The sequence below is a fragment of the Halyomorpha halys genome, unplaced genomic scaffold (genome assembly GCF_000696795.3).
Source record: "Halyomorpha halys isolate HHAL.00 unplaced genomic scaffold, Hhal_1.1 Scaffold655.1, whole genome shotgun sequence".
Classification (NCBI taxonomy): Eukaryota; Metazoa; Arthropoda; class Insecta; order Hemiptera; family Pentatomidae; genus Halyomorpha; species Halyomorpha halys.
The window spans coordinates 607,413-629,023 of NW_027105601.1; the positions used below are offsets into that span (position 1 = coordinate 607,413).

At 29.1% G+C, this 21,611-nt stretch overlaps 2 protein-coding genes across 6 annotated transcripts in view; one reads left to right on the forward strand and one right to left on the reverse strand.

Moving 5' to 3' along the window:
- Mettl14 (methyltransferase like 14) overlaps positions 1 to 12,435 on the forward strand; it is a 16,880-nt gene extending 4,445 nt beyond the window's left edge. Inside the window, exons 7-8 of one of the 2 annotated variants that reach the window (XM_014427554.2) lie at positions 4,257 to 4,429; positions 5,957 to 12,435. In XM_014427554.2, coding sequence (XP_014283040.1) covers positions 4,257 to 4,429; positions 5,957 to 6,182 — 399 coding nt within the window. In that variant the 3' untranslated portion in view covers positions 6,183 to 12,435. The remainder of the gene's footprint in view (positions 1 to 4,256; positions 4,430 to 5,956) is intronic. The other variant, XM_067052446.1, reaches the window with a different exon arrangement.
- Positions 12,436 to 12,480: 45 nt separating this feature from the next.
- Positions 12,481 to 21,611, reverse strand: part of LOC106685077 (phosphatase and tensin-like protein) — a 35,184-nt gene continuing 26,053 nt past the window's right edge. For 2 of the 4 annotated variants that reach the window (XR_001343784.2, XM_014427564.2), the window contains one exon: positions 15,804 to 18,535. Coding sequence is in view for 2 of the 4 variants with exons in the window: in XM_014427564.2 (XP_014283050.1) it covers positions 18,531 to 18,535 (5 nt within the window). In the remaining 2 variants the exon portion in view is untranslated. Of the gene's footprint in view, positions 13,449 to 15,803; positions 18,536 to 21,611 lie in introns of those variants that run through there. The other 2 variants (XR_001343785.3, XM_014427563.3) reach the window with 2 other exon arrangements.

Genomic DNA, 21,611 nt, shown 5'->3' on the forward strand with positions numbered 1-21,611 from the left:
ATGCTGTAACATTCCGGACAACGAAATCTTTCAATATAAAAAACAAAACTGGAATTGTCCCGCATGTCTGAGTTTGGCCAAGTCAGGAGCTAGGCAATATAGTGCCGTACCTAGCAAAAGTAAGGAGGAAAACATAATGGCGATACTCAAAGAAATCGGGAAAATCACTGACAATCTAAAAGATATCAAAAACGTAATGAACACACAGGGAGAAATAATATTTGAAAACGCTGAGAGACTGCAGACTATGGAGAAAAGAGCCAAAAAGCAAGACGTAACTATAGAAAAACTAATTATTGAAAATAATAATTAAAAAAACATATTAAAAGCATGGAAGCCAGAATAAATCAGGCCGAACAAGGCCAGCTCACCCACTCGTTTGAAATCTATATAGGCGAAGAGATGACCCCCCCCCCCCCCAAGAGAGGCCAAGAGCCGGCAGATTGAGGTAACATCTGGTTCGCTTGAGGGAGAGTCAGATGCCGCCGAGATGCCCAACCAGTTGTCATCATTAATACAGCTGAGGATCTGAAAGCCTTTTACTGACATCACCCCCCTGGTTATATCAGAATTAAACCTCTGTTTATTTGTTATTTATTATTTTTATTACTTAGACTATTTTTACGTTTTCATTATAACCTTTCATTTTCTTTTTTATTTCTCAACTTAAGAAAAACATTCATTTTTATAGAAGCTATTAATTTATTAGTGAATATCATTTATTTTCTTTCCTTTAGTAAACTTAATTTACTTTTTCTGATATATTTTCCAAACACATTTTTACATCTATATCTATTATTTTCATCTTATTTTTTATTTACTTTTCTAAGTAGCATTATTTTTATTTTTATTTTCAAACCAAGTTAATTATCATCATGTTCAAGTATTTGTTTTATTTCTAGTAAATTCTATTTATTATTTCTATATTTTTCTCAATTAAATGTAACACTGCATTTAATTTGTTATCTTTTCACTCAGTATATTTTTTATATGCCTAATATGAGTTTATTGCCTACCTCAGGGTATTCAAATAGGCAAATAGTGAATGTACTCTCCCTTGATATTAACCCAAATATCTGATCCATTTCTCACACTTTCCTTTAGTCCTACATGATTAGTATCCTAACATCCTGTCATGTTAACTCCCAATCCCTTCCAGCACATTAGGACGAATTTCTAGATTATTTCCTCCAAAATTTTTTACACACCATTGCCATCTCAGAAACTTGGCTTAAACCAATTATCCCAACTTCCTCCATCTCCATCCCAAACTATACCCTCCTTCGTCATGACCGAACGGACCATACTGGTAGTGGAGCTGCTCTATACATTCATGACAATCTGAGGGCCAAAATCCTTTTAAAGTCCCCCCTCCTTTGACACCCCCCATCTGGAATACATTTTTGTGCAACTTATGTCAAGCTCCTTTTCCCTCCTCTATATTGTTATTTATCACCTACCTCGAGTTCATTTTGATGATACATTTGAATTCTCCATATATTCCTCTCTTCCTAAACATAATAATCGCCTCCCAAATTCCTATGTCTTTTCTTTCCTCCCATGACCTAATCAAAATTTCCTACATTCCCACTCCCTTGCTTATACCAAAGAAAATTAGTTGGTGAAACCTTGAATCCTTAACCATAGAAAATCCTAAATAACCTCTCCGTTATAAGTCCTAAATCCTGCCCATATTACCCAGTTGATCCGGACGGGCTTAATGCTTTCTTTGCTGCTCCTCCTCCTTCAACAACCTCATGCAAATTTTCATCTCTTCACATCCCTGAAATCCCATTTGATCATAGTAACTTTTATTTCTTGTACGTTTCTCCAGATGACTTACTCTCAGCAGTCCTCAAGTCCAGAACTAATGATTACGGCCCAGACAATGTTCCCGTAAAGATCATCAAACTTTGTCTCCCTACCATTCTTCCTGCCTTCCTGCACATTTATAACTTCTCCCTTCAAAATTCTGTTTTTCCCAAAGCCTAGAAGAAAGTCCTCGTCCGACCATTGAACAAAGTACCTTCTCCTTCTTCAGTTTCCGACTTTCGGCCAATATCCATTTTATCCAATTTGGCCAAGCCACTAGGAAGATTAGTCCATTCCCAACTTAATAATTTTCTCGAGCAAAAAGCTCTCCTTAATCCTTTCCAATCCGGTTTTCGCTCTCAACATTCCACACTATCTGGTTTATTGAAAATTTCTCAAGACCTCCAATCCGCTATAAACAATCATCGTATATCAATTTTAGTTCTTTTTTATTTTTCGAAAGCATTTGACACAGTTAACCATAAGATGCTCCTCAATAAACTTCAAAACCTTTCCATGTCAAATAGTGTCCTAAAGTCCCTCTCCTTCCTGTCCCATCGTTCCCAAACAGTCGTCATTCCGAATAAACCTCTTTCCTCTCCCCTTCTTCTGACACGAGGTGTTCCTCAGGGATCCTCACTTTCACCAAACCTTTTCTCCATTTATATCAACGATCTTCCTGATTCCATTCACCACACACAATACCACCTATATGCAGACTATCTCCAAAACTATGTGTCCTTCCATCCCTCCGAGATGCTCAAGGCCTTCCAAAAGATACAAGAAGATATTGACAGCATTAATGCTTGGGTGTTTAACATTGATTTGAAGCTGAATGCTGAAAAAACCAAGGCCATTCTTATTGGTTCTAAGCACCTCCTTCATTCTCTCCCTTATTGTCCTCTACTCTTCCTTAACAACCAACCACTTCTATCCTATTATAAAAAACCTTGGTGTCACCTTTGACCAACACCTTAAACACCAGATCCCAACCGATTGATTTATATATGCTCTCCTACAGAACCGCCTTTTTCAGCAAATCCTTCGTCATATGTGCAACCTCCTTCTGAAATTCTCTTCCCATTTCCATTCGCCAGTCCTCATCTATTCGTTCCTTTAAACAAAACTTATTCCTCCACTTATTGTATAACCAAACCTCCACATCATTGTAATCAAATAAATAGGCATATATTGATTAACATTATAAACAGTAGTAAAGCTATTATATCAATGTAATTTCATTTTACTATCTGAAAATTTGTAAATGTTTGCTAGATAAAAATCTTAATATATGAACTAAGTATTTATTCTTAGGGGACATATGTAGAATAAAATTATTTTTTCATTCATTCATATATATATTTATGAATAATTGGTAATTTATAAATAGATAATTGGTGATTTATCCACTATATAGTGGAAGAAGAATAGGGGGTGATTTTTGGGCAAATAAAATCACAAAATGATGATTTCTTGTTTTATGGAATAAAAAATTCTGTTTTTTAGATAAACTGAATCTTGGGTTCTATTGAATGTACAGAGCTCTTTAAAATGTCAAAATTTTTTTTCTATTTTAGCAGATTTACTCTACATTAAAAAAGGCATGCATGTGTTTCTCATCTAGTAGATTGTTTCTGGGAATGAAAAATTAATGAACTTTCTTGATTTTTTTCTGTTTATTTGTTTCTTTTTTTGTTTTGTTTCTAGTACTATATAGTATTCACCTGGCTGTCATCTTTTATGCATTTTTGATTTCAGACCAATGGACATGATCATTTTACAATGAATGTTCAAACATAAGTCACCTTTTTTATCACGTGCTGCTGGACTATATTCTAAATATATAATTTATGCTCTACTTTCGCTTTTTTACCTACTTAATTTAATGCAAATATGAACCTGCTCCAATTATCTAAATAATCTTCCTGATTTCATTGGTGGATCGATTTTGTTTGTAAAAACTCTTTAAGAAAATCCATTTTACTGGTACAAATTGTTCTGGCCGGAGGTGAGTGTTGTCCATTACATCGTGCCAGCTATATTTGCACAATTGGAATCCAAGATAATGTATAAATTTACATTAAAAAAAGAGAAAAAAAAACATTCTCTATTTGATTCAGCAACACATCTATATTTAAATAGAAAAATACCTTTATTTTTTTTTTTACTTTAATTACTTTGAACGTATCAATATTAATATGTTGTTTTGGGCACAGCAGGGCTACTAAGTAGCTTCTGCTAGTGGTTGAAAACTATTTGTTAAAGTTTAAATTTATTATTTATTATTAGAATATTTTATTATTACATTTTAGTATGAAAGAAAATATAACTAAAATAATATGGGCGTTGATGACCTCAGGGTTTTACGCCCTAAAGCCCCAGGCAACAACAACAACAAAAATAATTTTTACTTTTACTTACCTATATTTTTTACTTTTTAATAGGAGCATTGCTTGATGGGAATAAAGGGAACTGTACGTCGATCAACAGATGGTGATTTTATACATGCTAATGTGGATATAGATTTAATTATTAGTGAAGAACCAGAATATGGCTCTTTAGAAAAACCAGTGGAAATATTTCATATAATTGAACATTTCTGCTTAGGTAGGAGAAGGTAATGTTTATTTCCTATTGATTTTTTTTATTTTGTATAAGTAGTTAGATTCTTTTAACAAGATAATGATTAAGGGTGTAATAAAAATAAATCAGTGAAAAATAACTATCTGTTGAAGTTATTAAAAACAGAATCACTAAATAACTAACTCAATAATAACAATAACTCCTCAATAAGTCCTCAGGAGTTTTGAGTGTTTAGATCAAAATGGACATTAGAGGAAAAAAAAATCTACAATAATCTAGTTCAAGAATTATCAAGTATTCAAGAATTTTAAAAGACAACAAAAAACTAATTTGATTTGCTTTTTAAAAAAAAAAAAAATGTTATAATGCCTGGTTTAGTAGAAGCACCTTTTGATTATTACAATTGTTTGTGCATTTAAACTCATTTAATGGTATCACTATAATTTTTTCTTATTCTATAGAAAAAAACAAATCAATCGGTATAAAATAATCTTGTAATCAAAACAAAGCAATAGCAGGAAACATTAATATAAAATAATTATTAAAATAATATAAAATAATTTGTTGTTCTCGACTCATAGGAAACATTCGAATGAAAGCTTCGACACATCCAATATTTTTGTATGTAGAATCAACAAACAAATTACCACCTCACTATGGTTGTGTGGTTATTTTACTTTTATGTAAAATAAAGCCTGTGCCTGATTTTCTTTCTTAAAACAAATTACATATTTTTTAATTACCTCCCTTCGTTAGGGTTGTACAATATTTTCAAATTTCGTTTATAAAAAAAAGAAAAAAACTGCTGATTATTGAACTATATATTATTGTTTGAATTAATTATTTATTCTTATACATCAGTAAATAAATAAAAATAAAATATCTGGTGCAACTTCCCATTTTCCTAATCAGTTTAGGTTAAACTGTAAACAAGTGTAATTCCTAAAATTACTATCTTTTGTAAAACTATAAACTAAATCAAATTACAACTTCTCTTGTACTTTTTTCTTTTTAATTTTCAGCCTATTTACTGTTAGATATTTTTCTGAAACTGACATGTATTGGTCTCATCCTTAAATAAACTTAAATTTTGTTACTGTTCTCTCATGACATATATTACACTCTACAGGCAAGGTGCTGAAATAAACTTCCGCCTCTTATACACATAAAAGGGAGTCATTCTAGTGTTGTTTGGTTATCTTATATAAAAAATTGATTATTTGTAGTATATGTAATTATGTTGATCTTAAGGTAAATTTATAGTTATTACCTTCACAATTTAAGGACTTAAGAGAAAAATATGACAAACCACAATTTTTATAACTATTAGAATTTTGTACAAAATACTCCTTTGTTTTTCTATAAAGCTATTTATTGCATTCATTTGTTTAACAAATTGTTTATGAGTCCAATATATTTACATTTAGAATGGAATATGGACTGAATAAAACATTACATAAGAACTGTAGAATTTTTCTGATTTTTTGAATGGCTTGTCACATTCTTACCGAAGTCCTTCAATTATAGCTAGTATTTATACTATTATAGTTATGATGTTTAGGTTACACGTTTTTGGAAGAGATTCTACTATTCGTCCAGGATGGTTAACATTAGGTCCTGAACTGACAAATAGCAACTTCAACCCAGACCTTTACGCCAGCTACTTTACGCCTTCGACACTCACAACTGGATGTACTGAACGCATTGAAGCTCTGCGACCTAAGTCTCCCCCTCCTAAAGGAAAACCAAGGACTAGTTTCAACAGAGCGAGACCACGTGCTCGATAGTACTGATAAATAATTTTAAAATAATTGGTATTTATTTATATTTCAAGAAAAATCTGTCTGATGTACAAATTTGTATATAATTATGTAAATATTTTAATCTGTATTTTTTTTATTATTATGATATAGTAAAGTTTTCTAATTATAAAAATATGGATTATCCTGATACAATTATTCAATAAGTTGTTTTCACGTCTTATGTTACTTTTATTTAATTTGGTGAATGTAGTTAAAATTTAATTAAATTGGTGAACTGGCAAATGTTCAGGAAAAACTTTGGCTACAGTTTAAGGGCTGAATTCATAGATGGCACTGTATTAATAGTAAGTAAACCTTTACGTTTACTGGTTAAGTGTAAAGTTTAAAAGAGTAAAGCTTTATACTTAACCTAGGTGGTTTTTGATGTGATCCCGCTTAGTCTATACAGAAACAAATACTACAATTCGTTAAGCAAAATTTACGCCTTAACTGCTGATGGAATATGTTGACCCCTTAAATGTATTTTGAGGTTATTGTTTTTCAATATTAAACAAAACAATTATAACCTTAAAATGTAATCAGGCAATTGATAATAGTAACATAGAAGCTGTCAGATAACTTTTTAGAAAAGTGTTAGTGACCCTTATTTTCCTGCTTACTTACCTAAGTGGCCATTTATTAGTACACTCACTTTTTTAAGTTTTCCATTTAAGTGTAGAAGTCTACTTTTGTAGTTATTCTTTTTATTTTCTTCAGTGTCTTGTGTGAATTTGACTCTTAAAATTTTTATATACTTCATGAGTTTTATTATCCCCCTCAAGACATTCCATTTGTTATCAATTTTGTACCTTAAATTGATGATTTTAATAAATTTCATGTATTAGTTGAGAGAAGGTTTGATAAAAACTTCAAACATCTAATTCCAAAAAAATATTTATCAAGTTTTTTTCCGAGCTGTTAAGGGAATGCCTTGTATGTTGACCTATTAATTTTTTTTTTAATGCTTACATCAAGGTAAATTGAATCTTATTATTCCTCTTGTCACAAACTCCCTTCTAATATTTCAAGTTGACTGATTAATGGATTGGGAATGGACCTGAATTCTTTTTTTCATAGAGAATATATTATTAAAGTTTAGGGCATTTTCAGAGCCTGTTTACATATGTCTATAATCACATTCTTTTAAATGTCATATAGTTTTCAATATTGATACTTGAATCTATTCATTTAGATCCCAAAAGATAAAATTAAGGTTGTGAGGATTTACATGTACAGAATATACATAATTAAGCAACCAGAATTTTTTCATAATGTAAGTAAAGATATTACAGGAAAAAAAATTAAAAGAGTTCTTCTTATTTCCCTCTAATCCGTTATATATTTCCTAAGAAATAAAGGACAGAACTTTAATCAATGTAAGTTTCCTATATAATCATGTGTGCTAGTGATGTTATTTACCCTGAAAATCCAGTGCAACATATGCTTTGAAGTAATGATTTTTCATTTTGTTTATATGAATCGTTTCTTAAATATTTGATGTGATTTTAAGTTAGCTGTTTTTTTGTTCTACAGTAGCATGTCTTTATGTATATTATGTAGGTATTGTACAAGAGAACAGTAAGGTTTAGGTTAACTCTTCTATCCTCTCAAAGATATGATCTTGAATTTCTATTCATAGGTGGTCATGGATACCACTTCGAGGTCCTGCAAGCATGTATTTGGTTTTATCCACATTCACCACCCACTTCAGCTCCAATTCTGTAATACCTGTAAAAGTTCTACCAATAACATCATCTGCAAAGGTTAGGATCATTGCAGATTAATTGAACAGTTCCTTTTATCTGAATTCCTTACTGTTAATTCCACAGCTAAGTTCAATAGCAAGAATACAAGACAGTCACAGTCACCTTGAGTTTGGCTGGTTTCCCCATTTGAGGTAAACTCTGGTACAGTTCATCTCTGATGACAGCCTTTATGAAAATTCATATTGTAGCTACTGGGCTTTTTTCAACATATTCCATATCCATAAAATTTGTTTTCTTGTAGATCTCTCTCAAGATCTCAAGAAGCCTCCTTAATGAAGACCTATTTTCCGGTAATAAAGGAAAGGGGCTTTTAGTTAAAGTATACTTGAAAACACTTTATAGTCATCAGGTAATAAGGAGATGATCCCAAATAAACTTCTCAATGAGTGCCTACATGGAACACGGCCGAGGGGCCGCTCGAAGCTCCGATGGTGTTAAAGAGGATTCAAGGGCCCTGCTCGGAGTGAGGGATTGGAGAGCAGCTACACTTAACAGATTAAACTGGTGGAAGCTGCTTGAGGAAGCCAGGACCCAGTAATGGGTTGTTGTGCCAATTGATGATGATGATTAATAAAGAGATACCTTATATTTCTATGACCCTTCTCAACTCTTTACACCCGCCTTTCTCCGTGGTTCAAGAGAGTATTTTAATAATTTTGCCATCTTCTTGGGAAAGTTCTCTGATTTTAACATCCTTACATATACTGAATTGGAATTTACTTTGGGGTCTTTTAGCTTTTCTATATTCAATACCGTGTGGTATTCCCCTATGACAGTGATTTCCAACCCAAAGAAGTTTACGAACCACTAAGCTGGAAATTGAACCATATGCGGTCCACCTTAACTCTTGATTTGGAGCAAATATCCCCCATGGTAAATATTTAAAAATTTGGTTGCATAATAGTGCATTTTGTGTCACTTTTATTATGTGTTTGCCTGTTAAAATCTTCCAGTTGACACCCCAACATCAAGAAAGATAATTAATAAAATGGTTCTAACAATAGATAAAAAAACATAAAAATATGTATTGCCAGATTCTTGTGGAAATGTATGGGTCTTAAGGCACACCTGTGGTCTGAAGACCACTAGTCTAAACCAGGGAAACCATCACCCTATGGTTTCCCACCACAGAAATCCTGGTCTTGAATTTGATGACTAAGGTTGTGTTTAGAATCCACATTAGCCCCTTAGTTTACTCTCACATCCATCAGGTTCGATACATGCCTCTAAGTCACTAGGAGTGATAATATATTTTATTGAATATGAAGGAGAACCCCAAGGTCGGGGTGTAGTCAAAAAGGAACAAAAAATAGTTAACTATTTATTTGCTGACGTTTCACCCCACTTTGCAGGGCTAAAAAAGATAAAAAACTATTAAAAATATGTTGACAATCTAAGATAATTATTATCTATCTTAGATTCAAAGAAGTAAACTGAGATGGGGTTCAAAATTTTGTAAATATAAGTGAAAAAATTATATAAAATAAACAAAAAAAAACAAGATGTACAATAATAAGTATACATAAAAAAAAAATAATAACATAGACTATTAGATTTAAAAGGAACAGGAGACGTAATAACATGTAAACGTATGAAAGTAGATAAAGAATTAATAAAAACAAAAATTGTACTCTCTAAGAGACTGAATCATAAGGAAGAATGAAGAGAATAAACAAAAATATAATAATAAATAAATAAAGAACAAATCATAGCACCTATCGTCTTTTAAAGATGGCAAACTAGTGACAAAAAATTTATTTATTTTAGTTTTTTATTTATTTAAAATTTTTATGTGGGTGGTAAAATACAACAGCGAAATCAGGCATCTTCATATCATTATCCTTCATATGGTTATGTAAGCTATGAATTCCAATGGTAAATATTAATTCCCACCCCTTTTCTATTTATGCCTTAAAATCACTCAATGATGTTTTTTTAAAAACTAAACCTTGCCTGGTAATTTCTGACAACTAGGGGAGAGGGATTATTCATAGGTAACAACTTGTTCTAACCATGGTGTTTTCTTTCTGTGAGACCATTATGAAATAAAAGTCAACCACCCCAGGCCAGATACGAACCAGTGTCATTGCAATTTCGAGGTTGTTAAGACTGATGCCTTAACTCCCTCAGCCTCAGATGGCCCTATCTAGTATCGCTTCTGGGTATCTATCCATATATTGTTCAAGGGAGGCATAAAAAGCAATGTTTTTACTTCAATAAAATCTATCTTTTATCAATTTTATTCCCCCCAAAAAGACATTTCTTGCAATATAGTTGTTATAAATATAATTTATTGCTTACTCCCTCAGTTAGATGATTCTGTTGCCCTACTACACCAATATGTCCTTTTATATTTCTATCTACTAAACATATTAATTGTATTAGAACAGTTTCCTGAATGCCTGAATTCAATTTTATGTAATTATACAATGTTGTTCGATTTCACTAAATTTGTTTTTAAAAGACCTCTCTACTCATTATTAGTAAAAGTTTATAAGGTAAGATAGGTCTGGGGGTAATTCTTAGATTTTGTGGGCGGGTAGAGTAGGAAAGGTTTCCCTCTAACTATTTTTGGGGTAGTTGATGTTAGTCCTTCAAGGAGATCAAACCTGTTCTCGATGTTAGTCCTTGAGGGAGATCAAACTTATTCTCGTACATCAACCAACTTTAATCAGAATATACTGCAGATAATCAGGAGCATAATGGACCAGAGTATGTTAGATTATTGTTTTATGTATTTATTATGATAGATTTTGTTGTTATGCTCTTAAAGAAACCATGCATATAAAGAATTTTTTATAGAAGGCTACTTACTGTCTTTAAAAAAATGTCTCACTCTTTCCTAGTAAAATAATTCACAACTCTGATTTGATGGATAAACGCATCAAAATGCAGTGACATAAATGTTTCATGTCCTGATGAGCACTATGTCAGATTACTAGTTGTGTCAGATGATATAGATGTACTAATTACACAAAGCAGGCAAAAGTAACTTACAAAGTTCCAGACTAAATTTAATCTGAAGTATATGAACTTTTTTTTTTCAATTCTCATTTGAAAGTACTTGAAATAACATTTTAGTGACTTTAATTAATTTGCTTTAAAAATTATCTCTTTTGATTCTTATATCTTTGATTTGAAGAAGTCCATAAATGTGCTCAATCAGATCTTTGAGTAGTAATCAAAGAATTATTTTTAATAATGAATGTTTTCATATATAATCTTTTAACTTGTTCGAGCCTGGTTTTATTATTTAAATAAAATAAATTGTATCCAATTAAGTTTCAATACTCTTTATTAATGCTTTAAATGTCCAACGTAAAAACGTTAGAATTCACTGCCTTTCATCCAACCATTAAAACTTTTTGCTGGCTAGTCTGCTCAGGTCTAATAAAATTATGTATGTGATTACTATTCCATTTAAATATAAATACTTTTATAAAAGGAAGATGGTTCAGGTGCAGTCCAAGAAAAATCTCAAATAGTAATTGAAATATTTAATGTGAGCCAAAACTTTGCCCCATGTTGCTGGGCTTCATTAGGGCTAAAAAAGATACAAACACTAAAATAAGGTAACAAAGGAAGAAAATAGATAATATGAGATATATATATATATAAACTAAAGTGTGACTAATAACGATTTAAAATAAGTGAAAATTTAATGAACACAATGATTTAAGAAAATAAGATGAAGAGTGAAAAGTATAGGTAAACAAGAATTACAAAAAGGTTTTAAACAATTAATGAAAACAGAAATAATAACAAACAAAAAAGAAATACAAAAATACAGTACACACTAAAAGATAGAAAAAGGGGGATGAGAATAAAAATCAAGAATAAAGGAAAATAATGAATAATGTTGGACACATACCTTACTGGATGCAGAGAAGTACAAAAATGATGCTGAAGACAGACAGGAAAAGAAGTAGGGTGGGGGATTGGCGGTTAAATAATACTGATACATTACACTTGAAAGCAAAAAGGAATAATTATTGGATTTTCGTAATCCAGATTTACCAAATTTTCTGGTGCTTTTTGGTTTTGTATAAAGTCAGGGTCGGAGGTCTCATTTTTTGATGCCCCTGCTTGCCGTGCATACTGGAAGACAAGATATTGCCTTATATTGTCTATTGTGCCATGCAGGCTAGGACCTGGCTTGCCCCTACTACCACGCCAGAGCTAATGACTAGCTGGCTAGCCTCTGAGGGAGAAGCAATGTTTCACGAACACCAGGCGAATCACATGGTATCCACCATTTCGCCTAGTGGTCTACCTGGATGAGGGAAGCTCTAACCAGATGCAGAAGTAATTGCGGCAGCCAGACTTCCAACACAGTCACCCAGATTAGCCATTTTTTCATGGCTACACAAGAAATATGTAAGTTACTTTTGCCGCTTCCTGTATTACTTACGTTATTATGTGAAATTGGAGGTTAAATAAGCATAAAACATTATGTTTCTTTAAAATTTATTACAGTTTCTATTTTATTTTTTATTTTTCATACTAAGTTATACAATGTAAGATATATTAAAAATCACTATTTCATTAAAAAAGTAATTAAGTAGAAATGTATCATTTTCTTAAATTTATTTTAAAGCTTTTTCTTGAAGAGTCTTTTTGTAAATATTTAACAGAATGGAAATAAAAAAATAAAATAAAAAGATATCTTCAACTTTTTTTTCTTTTATGCATTTTTTATCTACTTCAAGAGCCTTCCAATAAATCATTTGGCAGGGATAAATGGGTTATTTTCCCCTTTTATTATAAAACTAAACTTGATTTTGGTTATAAAATGTATCAGTCAGAATGAAGTAAACAATAATAAATAGAAGTAAACAAACATAACATAGTAATGGGTACAAAAATTATAGGTAAGCATAAAAGTTAAAAGAGATCAACTAAAGATAAAAAGTATACCAATATTTATTTTTTAAAAAAAATACCTAGCCGATTCACTAACAATCAATTAATTACATAAAAATTCGAACTGTGGCAACTAAAAGACAACAAGTTAGATAATTTGTAAAATTACCTAATAGACAAACAATTTAGGAAATAAGAAAGTTATTGATGGTAAATCTTATATTAATATTATTTTTTATATAACACTGCAAAACATTGCACTCTTAATTTTTTTTAACCTACTCTCTATGGAACATAGGTTATTAAATCATCTTTAAATAAAACCAATAGAAAAATATAAACATTAAATATATGTGCTTTTTATGTAAATTTAATTCAGGTTTTGTATGTAAATATACATACACAAAACGCACACTCGAATAAGTAATTATATAGTAATAGATTTTGTACTTATGATTACAATCTACTCAACGGAACAGGCAAAAACGTAACACAACAATCATTCCGATAAAACTAATAAACATTTTCAGTTTTCAGTTCAATATTTGATAAATCACAGACCGAATAGAGTATAATAATGACTGGTGGAAGGTTCTCGGGCTTCACAGGTATGTAGATTCACCTAAACAGAAATAATGTAAAAACAAAACAATACTTTAAAAATAACTTACGTGTTTTCAATAATAATTAATATTAGTTAAAAATTCAAATTGGAAAAATAGTTAAATTTTTAATGTTATACATTAAATACTTGCTTATAATATTGAATTAAAACAAAATTCAACTGAAGACTGGACATCATAACAGGCCCTCCAGTGGCAAAAAAAAGTTTCTTTCATTTTGAACTAAATGCCATATTCAAAAACCTAAAAAATGGCCTAAATGCCAGAATGAAAGAGTAAATAAGATTGTGGCATTTAGATCACTTTCTATTGTTGAACATTTGATTGTTTTTCGGGTCAAAATCAAGAATTACTTTTTGGCATTCAGGCACATTATTGATGCCATGTATCCATAAAGTATACCTGACTGATGTTTAACTAGTAAGTTTATTACCTAAGTTGGTGGAGTAATGAATAGATATTCTTATGAATAAAACTTGGGTATTGATTTGAGAAGCACTAGATAATAAAAAAATATATATATACAACCTATTTCCTGTCCAAAATAAAATTTTAAATATAGGGTAGTAAAAGTAAGAAAATAGCAATTTTCATAGCTGATGTTTTTAATACAAAGATAATTTTGATTTATATTACCCTTTATCGACCTATACTAAGATAGTATAGTTACTTAAATCTACTCGGAAAAACAAATGTATGTAGAACACTGAACCTATTTCACACATTTCCTGCCTTTTTAGAAATAAAAAAAAAAATAAAACATTCAAGGTCCAACACATTTTTATTTCAAAAATTGAGTATCATTGATCGATTCATTAAATAAATTTATTGGCTGATTGCATTTCTGCCATTCAAATATCACAGCTTATATTTATTCTGTTACTTGTTTCACTATAATAAATTACAATGAACAGTAATATTTTCTATTTTTGACAATATTGTACTACTTAACTATAGTCGGTTCAAAGACACAAGAGAAATATGGTAAACCGAAACATATCAACTGCAGGTGGAGTGGAATTCTGTCTAGCTTCAAATACAGAATGCCACCCAACCCACAGTTCACATGTTTTTGTTTACCCTATTTCTCTTGTGTCTTCGAACAGACTAAATACTTGTACCAACAGTCCATGGTCTATAAGTTTTTTTTTTATCATAAGAAAATATATGAATGAAAGTAGATACCAATAATATGGAGAGATAGATTATATTAATAACAACTACAGAATTTTGAAATAAAATTAATTAAAATCAAATCTATTTCATCTATAAAATAGTTAAGATTAAGTTAGAATGTTATAATAAAACATGCAATAAAATGATCAACAATTAAAATTATAAATAAGATTAATTTTTAATTATATTTAAATATACTAATAAAATTAATAGCATTATTTGGATTTTTTAAAAAAATAACAGAAAGATAGAATTTTAATAAATGAAAGATAATTAATGTTGTTTTTCTTAGCCAAGACTCTCATTGGAGTTCTATACTGCCTAACCATGGTTGGGGGTCAAAGTTTTCATTTTGTGGGGCCGCCACTAAATGAAAAAAGTCAATGTCCCAGGCTGGATTTAAACCGGCACCGCCAATAGACATCAAATAGGTAAGACTGTGTCTTAACCACTGAGCTACGGGCGGCCCAACGTTAAGCCTAATGTTGATAAACTTATTTAAAGGATTTGTGTTACTCAATTTTAAAAATAAAAATGAACAATGAAAGAAGATTATCCAGGAGGCGATGAGATAAGGAACAAAACTATTTATTTTATGCTGCATTCTTCATTTATACTCCTTTCTATTTTCTTTTAATTTAGTCTGTTGATTTTTAAGTTTCAAATATTTTTTTAGTCTTACAATAGTGCACATATATATTCCATATCATCTTATACTCCTACCTGGTTTACTATAAATATATATATTTTTTTAATCTTGTTTTCAGCCATAAGGAAGTCCACTGCTGAGTGGAGAAAAACACTGGCACATAATAAATAGTTTAATACTATTTTATTCTTTTTCTGACGGCCACGCAGATCACATAATTACATAAGATCTAACGATCTTCTAAAAATGAAGTTTTAGAGATGAACATGAAATCAATTTTTTAAAAATTTACATGGTACCTCATCCTCATGATATAAAAAAAATTAAAAGGTAAAGGATTGTTTGTTTATTAAAAGGTATACTAAGAAAAATAAAGCATGCATGAAAATAACAGACTCCTCACACCAACACAGAAAATAACTATTTTGTTTATAGAGCTAATAGAATCTGAAAGCAACAGATTAAACTTTAGACAAACACCAAAAAAATTTAAAAAAAAAAAGGAAAGGGAAGAGAAAAAGATACAACATGTGAAAACAGATACTGTAATCCATTAGTTGAGTTCAACTAAAGTACATATCCAATTTGTATCACATAAGTCTAGATTTTCACTTTTAGAAAGACAATAATAGATTATATATAGTACATACAAATTTCTTTAGTTCTCATTATACAAAAAAAATATATATATTTAGACAGTATTAAAATTTTTACTGTGAAATATAACAAAAAATCACACAAACATAGTATACATGTATAGAATACATATATACACAATTATTTATATAAAATTGTTACTCCTATAATACAAAATACCTTTCTCTTGAGTTGTTATAACTAGTTTGTACAAGAACACCCGTTCAGCCCTTTTTTTTAATTATTTAAATTTCCAACTTTAAATAGCGAACATCTATTGTAGAGATTTGAGTATTTGATCAATTGATATTGTTCTATTACAGAAATAAACAATACTCATAATTTCTGCAATGAATTTCCGCTGTCGTTCCAATTCATCCTCAAAGAATCATACACGAAGAAGCCAAATGTGCACCGAGGCTAGGTATAATAAAATAAAAGACAATTTTAAGTAAAGTAAATATCAAAAGTTTACGTGTTTTCACTTAACCGATTTCATTAATAGGCACATTTAACGATGGCTCTTTAATAATCAAGTTCATTTAAATGTTAGTAAATATAAAGAGATCAAATAATATTACATAAAAAGTCTTCAAGCATTCATCACCTACTACCATTCATTATGAAATAATGCTGACCGCTTTGGGGAAATAATAATAATAAAAAAAATATAGAAAACTTAACTTTAAATACTGACATTAGATTATCCAATACTATCATAGATAACCAGGGAAAGGATTGTCATTTACAATGCCCAAAAAGTTTTTGTAAAAATTTACTCGTCTAGTCATAAATTGAAAGCAATGATTTAAAAGTAAAACATGTATCATTGGTAACTACAATCAACAAAACAATTCTTTTAAAAACATACATAAAAGATCTCAAGTCAAAGTTATATTTTTATATAAATGCTAATAGCTTGGAAACATAAGACATTCCCGTCCCTGTATATTATTACATCACATTGTAGATTTTAACATAATTTTTTAAAGTAACTACTCGATATTACTTATAGGTAATGATTGTTTTCCTTAAAATGCCAAAGAGCAGTTAAGAATTTTGTTTTATTTTTTAACGGTCCAATCCACAAAAATCACTCATACTTTGTTCTATCATTCATATTTCAAATTTTTTTACTGAACCTTCTCACTAAAATAAAAACACTATTTCTAATAACTCTATTTGTAACACATAGTAAGGTGTACAAAAGGCAAGTAGTAAAAAATATGCACAAGACGAAATTTTTTTGTATGTACAAAACATAAACAATCCTAATTAACAATATATTAAATACCCTATCTATAATTTCTACAGCAATTAGTTAAAAGTAAACAATTAACAAGAAGCTTAAACAATAAATTTCACATAATGTACACAACTAGAATAAAAAAAAAAAAAAAAAAAAGAGAGAAAACAGTTAATACATGAAATAATAATAATTAGTTTTCTTTTAAATTCAATTAAATTTTTAAATAAAGCCTGGATACCAGAAATTTATCAACTACCAAAATTTATTTATATTAAGTAGCATTATAAATTTAAATGTTCTAAAAATAAATAAATTTAAGAATGAAAACAAAAACAATTATATTTATTTTAAATCAAAATAAATAATAAACAATGAAATGAGATTATCCTTATATTCTACTGAGCATAAATTCTCTAAATATGGCATTTAAATCATCTTACTAATTAACATTTTAACTTTTTTTTTTATCTACAGCATATGTAGAAGTCACAATAAATAAATAAATACATAATGAGGACACATTATGTAAAATTTGGAAAAACTGATGATTTTTAATCATTTTTTTTTCTCTTTACTTTCTAGGAGTAGAAATTTCTATAAACAAAATTTTAAAAAAGTAACCAAGTAAATTACACAAAAAATCACAATGAGGTTGTGAAAATGACTTAAATTCTAAATTATGTTAAAAAAAAAAAATGATAATTTAGAATAATTATTTAATTAAAAAAAAAAAAAATGTGACTAAGCACTACACATAAACGGATAGTGACTTAGGTCACCAATATCTAATAGGGAATGCATGTCCATTCCTTCATATATACATTTATTGCAAACCCACTGTAATCACCATGCAGAATCAGGTACAAGTTTTAAATATATATCTTTATGTACATACACGACTCATAATTTTATTTTATTGACAGGCATAGATAATGCACATCTAGTGTTTTCTCTAACAATGCTACGCTAGGGCAAGAAAATCTTTAGAATTTTTGTCTCAAAAGAATAATTCATAATGCACTATGAAAAAAATAAATAAATAACCACTTCTTGTAACATGGCCAGTGGTTTTCCTTGCCCAAAGCATTAATAATTTTTCAAAAAAAAAAAAATAATAATAATAAATAAATAAAAATAGTAAGCATTTCAGTACTAAATTTCTTAATAAGATCCGGGGGAAAAAGAAAATTATAAAGACAAATTTTATGAAAGTGATTCGCCAAGAATATGCATTAAATCTGAACCATAACAGGTATACAATAATACATATAAATGGTATATATATGAACTAATTAATACATAACATTTATATGTAATAGTTTTAAGTCTGTCAACATTCAAGCAGTTCACATCTTGTCCCTCAGAGTCTTGTCAACCTGAAATCGTAATTATTATATGTTTAACAGAAGGAAAAGTACCGAGAAACATATTACAGGAATTAACAAATGAAAGAGAGAAAAATGTTAAGAGAAAAGCTGATACCAGTCCAAACACCAAGCATTAAGCCTCAATAAGGTGAAAATAAAACACAACTCCTATTACATGTATATTATTGTGTATAAATAAGAAAAACATTTTTTTTTTTAATTAGTAACTTCTATACCATACCATTATTAATTTAGCTACAAGTGAGTGTTGTTAAGATACAAAAAAAAAACTATTAATTCAATTAATTTGGGTATAAATAATGGCACTTAATACCAATAATACCATACCAAATAAATTATCAAATTACTAAATAAGATAAATTAGTAATTAATAATTTCGACGAGGATTGAAAAAAAAGTTAGATTGGTTTAATTAAAGTATCATTTTCTTATCAAGGTTACTCTTTTTTGAGACAAAAAACATATATTCTTCCATAGAAGTACAATAAATGTTACTATGATTGATTTACTAATAGCATTCGGTATTTGATTTTATTTATAACTTATCAACTAAATTATATTTTAATATATTACCGCTTAAACTGAGATAAGTAAAAAATATATTCTACAGATTATTTGTCAGCATCTAATAGGATATCAATTTATCTCTGATTCTGAGAATTCTTGTGCGATATCTCTCCAATAATTTGAAGATATGATTTTTTTTTTTTTTTTTTAAATATAAAATAGTATCAAGATTATTTATGACAAATGAAGTATCACAGTTAAGCAAAAGCAATATCTAAAAGTCAGCAAACTCCGATAAAAAAAATCTCCAAACTACATATTACTATTACATTCTGGTATCGACTTTCCTCTTAAAAATTAAAATTTAAACTTATTTAATCGTTTCCTACAATAAATTAATCCTTAACAAGCCATGCATACCTTTGCTTAACTACAAAATTCTTAATACTTAATTCGATCAGTGCAGGATAGTAGAGATAAAAGGTATAAGTGGACCATAACCAAATCTATAAAATAAAGAAACCCCTATCCAACTAGCTTATTTAACATACATATAAAAATATTTGTTTATAAAAGTTTTTAAGATAGGAAATTTAAAACTCCGATGATAGTACTGGATCAGAGAAATCCACAAATGTTTTTAAATGACAGTTTCTTGTATTTAGGAGATGTTAAACCCTCCGTTTTAAGCTTCTTACTTAGGTCAGTGCTACACAGTAATGCATTCATAATAAACACCTGATGTATTCTACACTGCTTAAAAATTTGTAATTTAGACGTAATTTAAAACCATCCAAATTTAATAAATATATATATATATAACATATAGTATAAAAATACAAGACATACAAATAAAAACTTCAGAGCCAACAAATAACTTTGATAAAAGAAAAACAAATATTCAACCAAAAAAGTAAAAATGAAACAAGAAAGGTTACAGTGCAGTGTTTCTACAACTGCCACCAAAAGTGCTTGAATTTGCCCATTATCTACAAATGTGCCTATTTTGATATAAATATTAATAATTTTATTTGAAAGAACATCTAGTAGAAATTAGTCTGTAAGCAAAGCAAGATATAAACATTGCACCTTAGACTTTGGTAATTGTACCGTAGTAATTATATTAATTAGGGTTAATACTGAATAATTTATTATTTTTAAAAATTAGGTATGCTTCTTTGTAAAATTAATTATAATTATATTTATTTAATTTTTGAATTATTTGAAAATTATTTAAGAAACATTTATATATTGTAATTAGTAAATATATAAAATAATGAATAATTTACAAAATTTGTAACCTAAAAGAAATTGATCAGGGTATATAAGTATTTAAAATTGTTCTGAAACCTTCTAGGCTCTATGGGTCATATAAATTAAGGAAATCCCTGACAGTTAAAAAAGTGTAACCTGTCTTATAATGCCATACGGCAAACAAAGATACAATGTATATATCTGAACTGTATTATATATATTTGTAATTTGTACATTTAAAAACAATAAAGAGGTTTTGAAAAAAACAAAAAAAAAAAAAAACAGTTAAAAGTAGTTATTGTTTAGAGCCCTTGTGATACAGTTGTTTGTCAGTTTATACTAGTATCTAGTCATATTTATTTATTTGAAAAAACATCTGTGTTCAAAGATTCAAAAAGCAACATGCCAACAATCATCTTCCAAGCAAAACATAAGTAAGTGAAATTTGTGTAATGGTTAAATCTTTTACTAACACTCGGGGCTAGTATCTGTGTAAGTTAGTCTGATAAAAGTGCATTTTAGAAATTTTTGTTTCTAAAATCTAATATTATAAATCATATACATTTTAATAGTATCTTGTTCAGAAGTTGAATGGGAAGTAAGGAAAGAGGTAAACCTATGCCTGTCATAATCAAAGGTTTGGAAAGGACAATAATTATTCCACACGTGAAACAGGCCATAAGGTAGAATTAAAAAAACATGGAAAGTAGCAGGAAAGACCAGAATGAAATAGGTAATAAATAGGAGATAGAAATGGTTCAAAAACTTGAGATTGTTTACTCCTGAAGAATTGAAGTTTTTGAAAACCAAAAGTATTTTTTGACCAAAAAAAAAAATTAGAATATTTTTTAAAGATCATGCAAACTAAAATATTTCTATTGTATGAAACTTAATACATAGAAGATTTTAATAACATTGGATTACTTTTTGATTAACTAGTTATTTAGTTATTGTTATAGTTGATCATATAGAAAATCAACAAGAGGTCCAAGTGGTCATCAAGATTAACAATAAAAAAAATTGAATCCCAGCGTATAGGGCTTTTTTAGGGCTACAAAGAACAAAATAAAAAAAATGAAACTATGACAGAAGTAATTAGAAAAGTAAAGTAGAGCTAAAATGAATAATAAATAAATTACTAGTGCTATAGATGTATAAAGAATGGTATTATGACAACAAGAAATGTAGTTATGAACAAACTAAATTAATACCAGGTCATTCAAAAAGTCCTGTCGTTTTTTTGGGGGAAATTATAAATAAATAAATATTTTCAAATAATCACCTTTATTCATCAAAATATCCA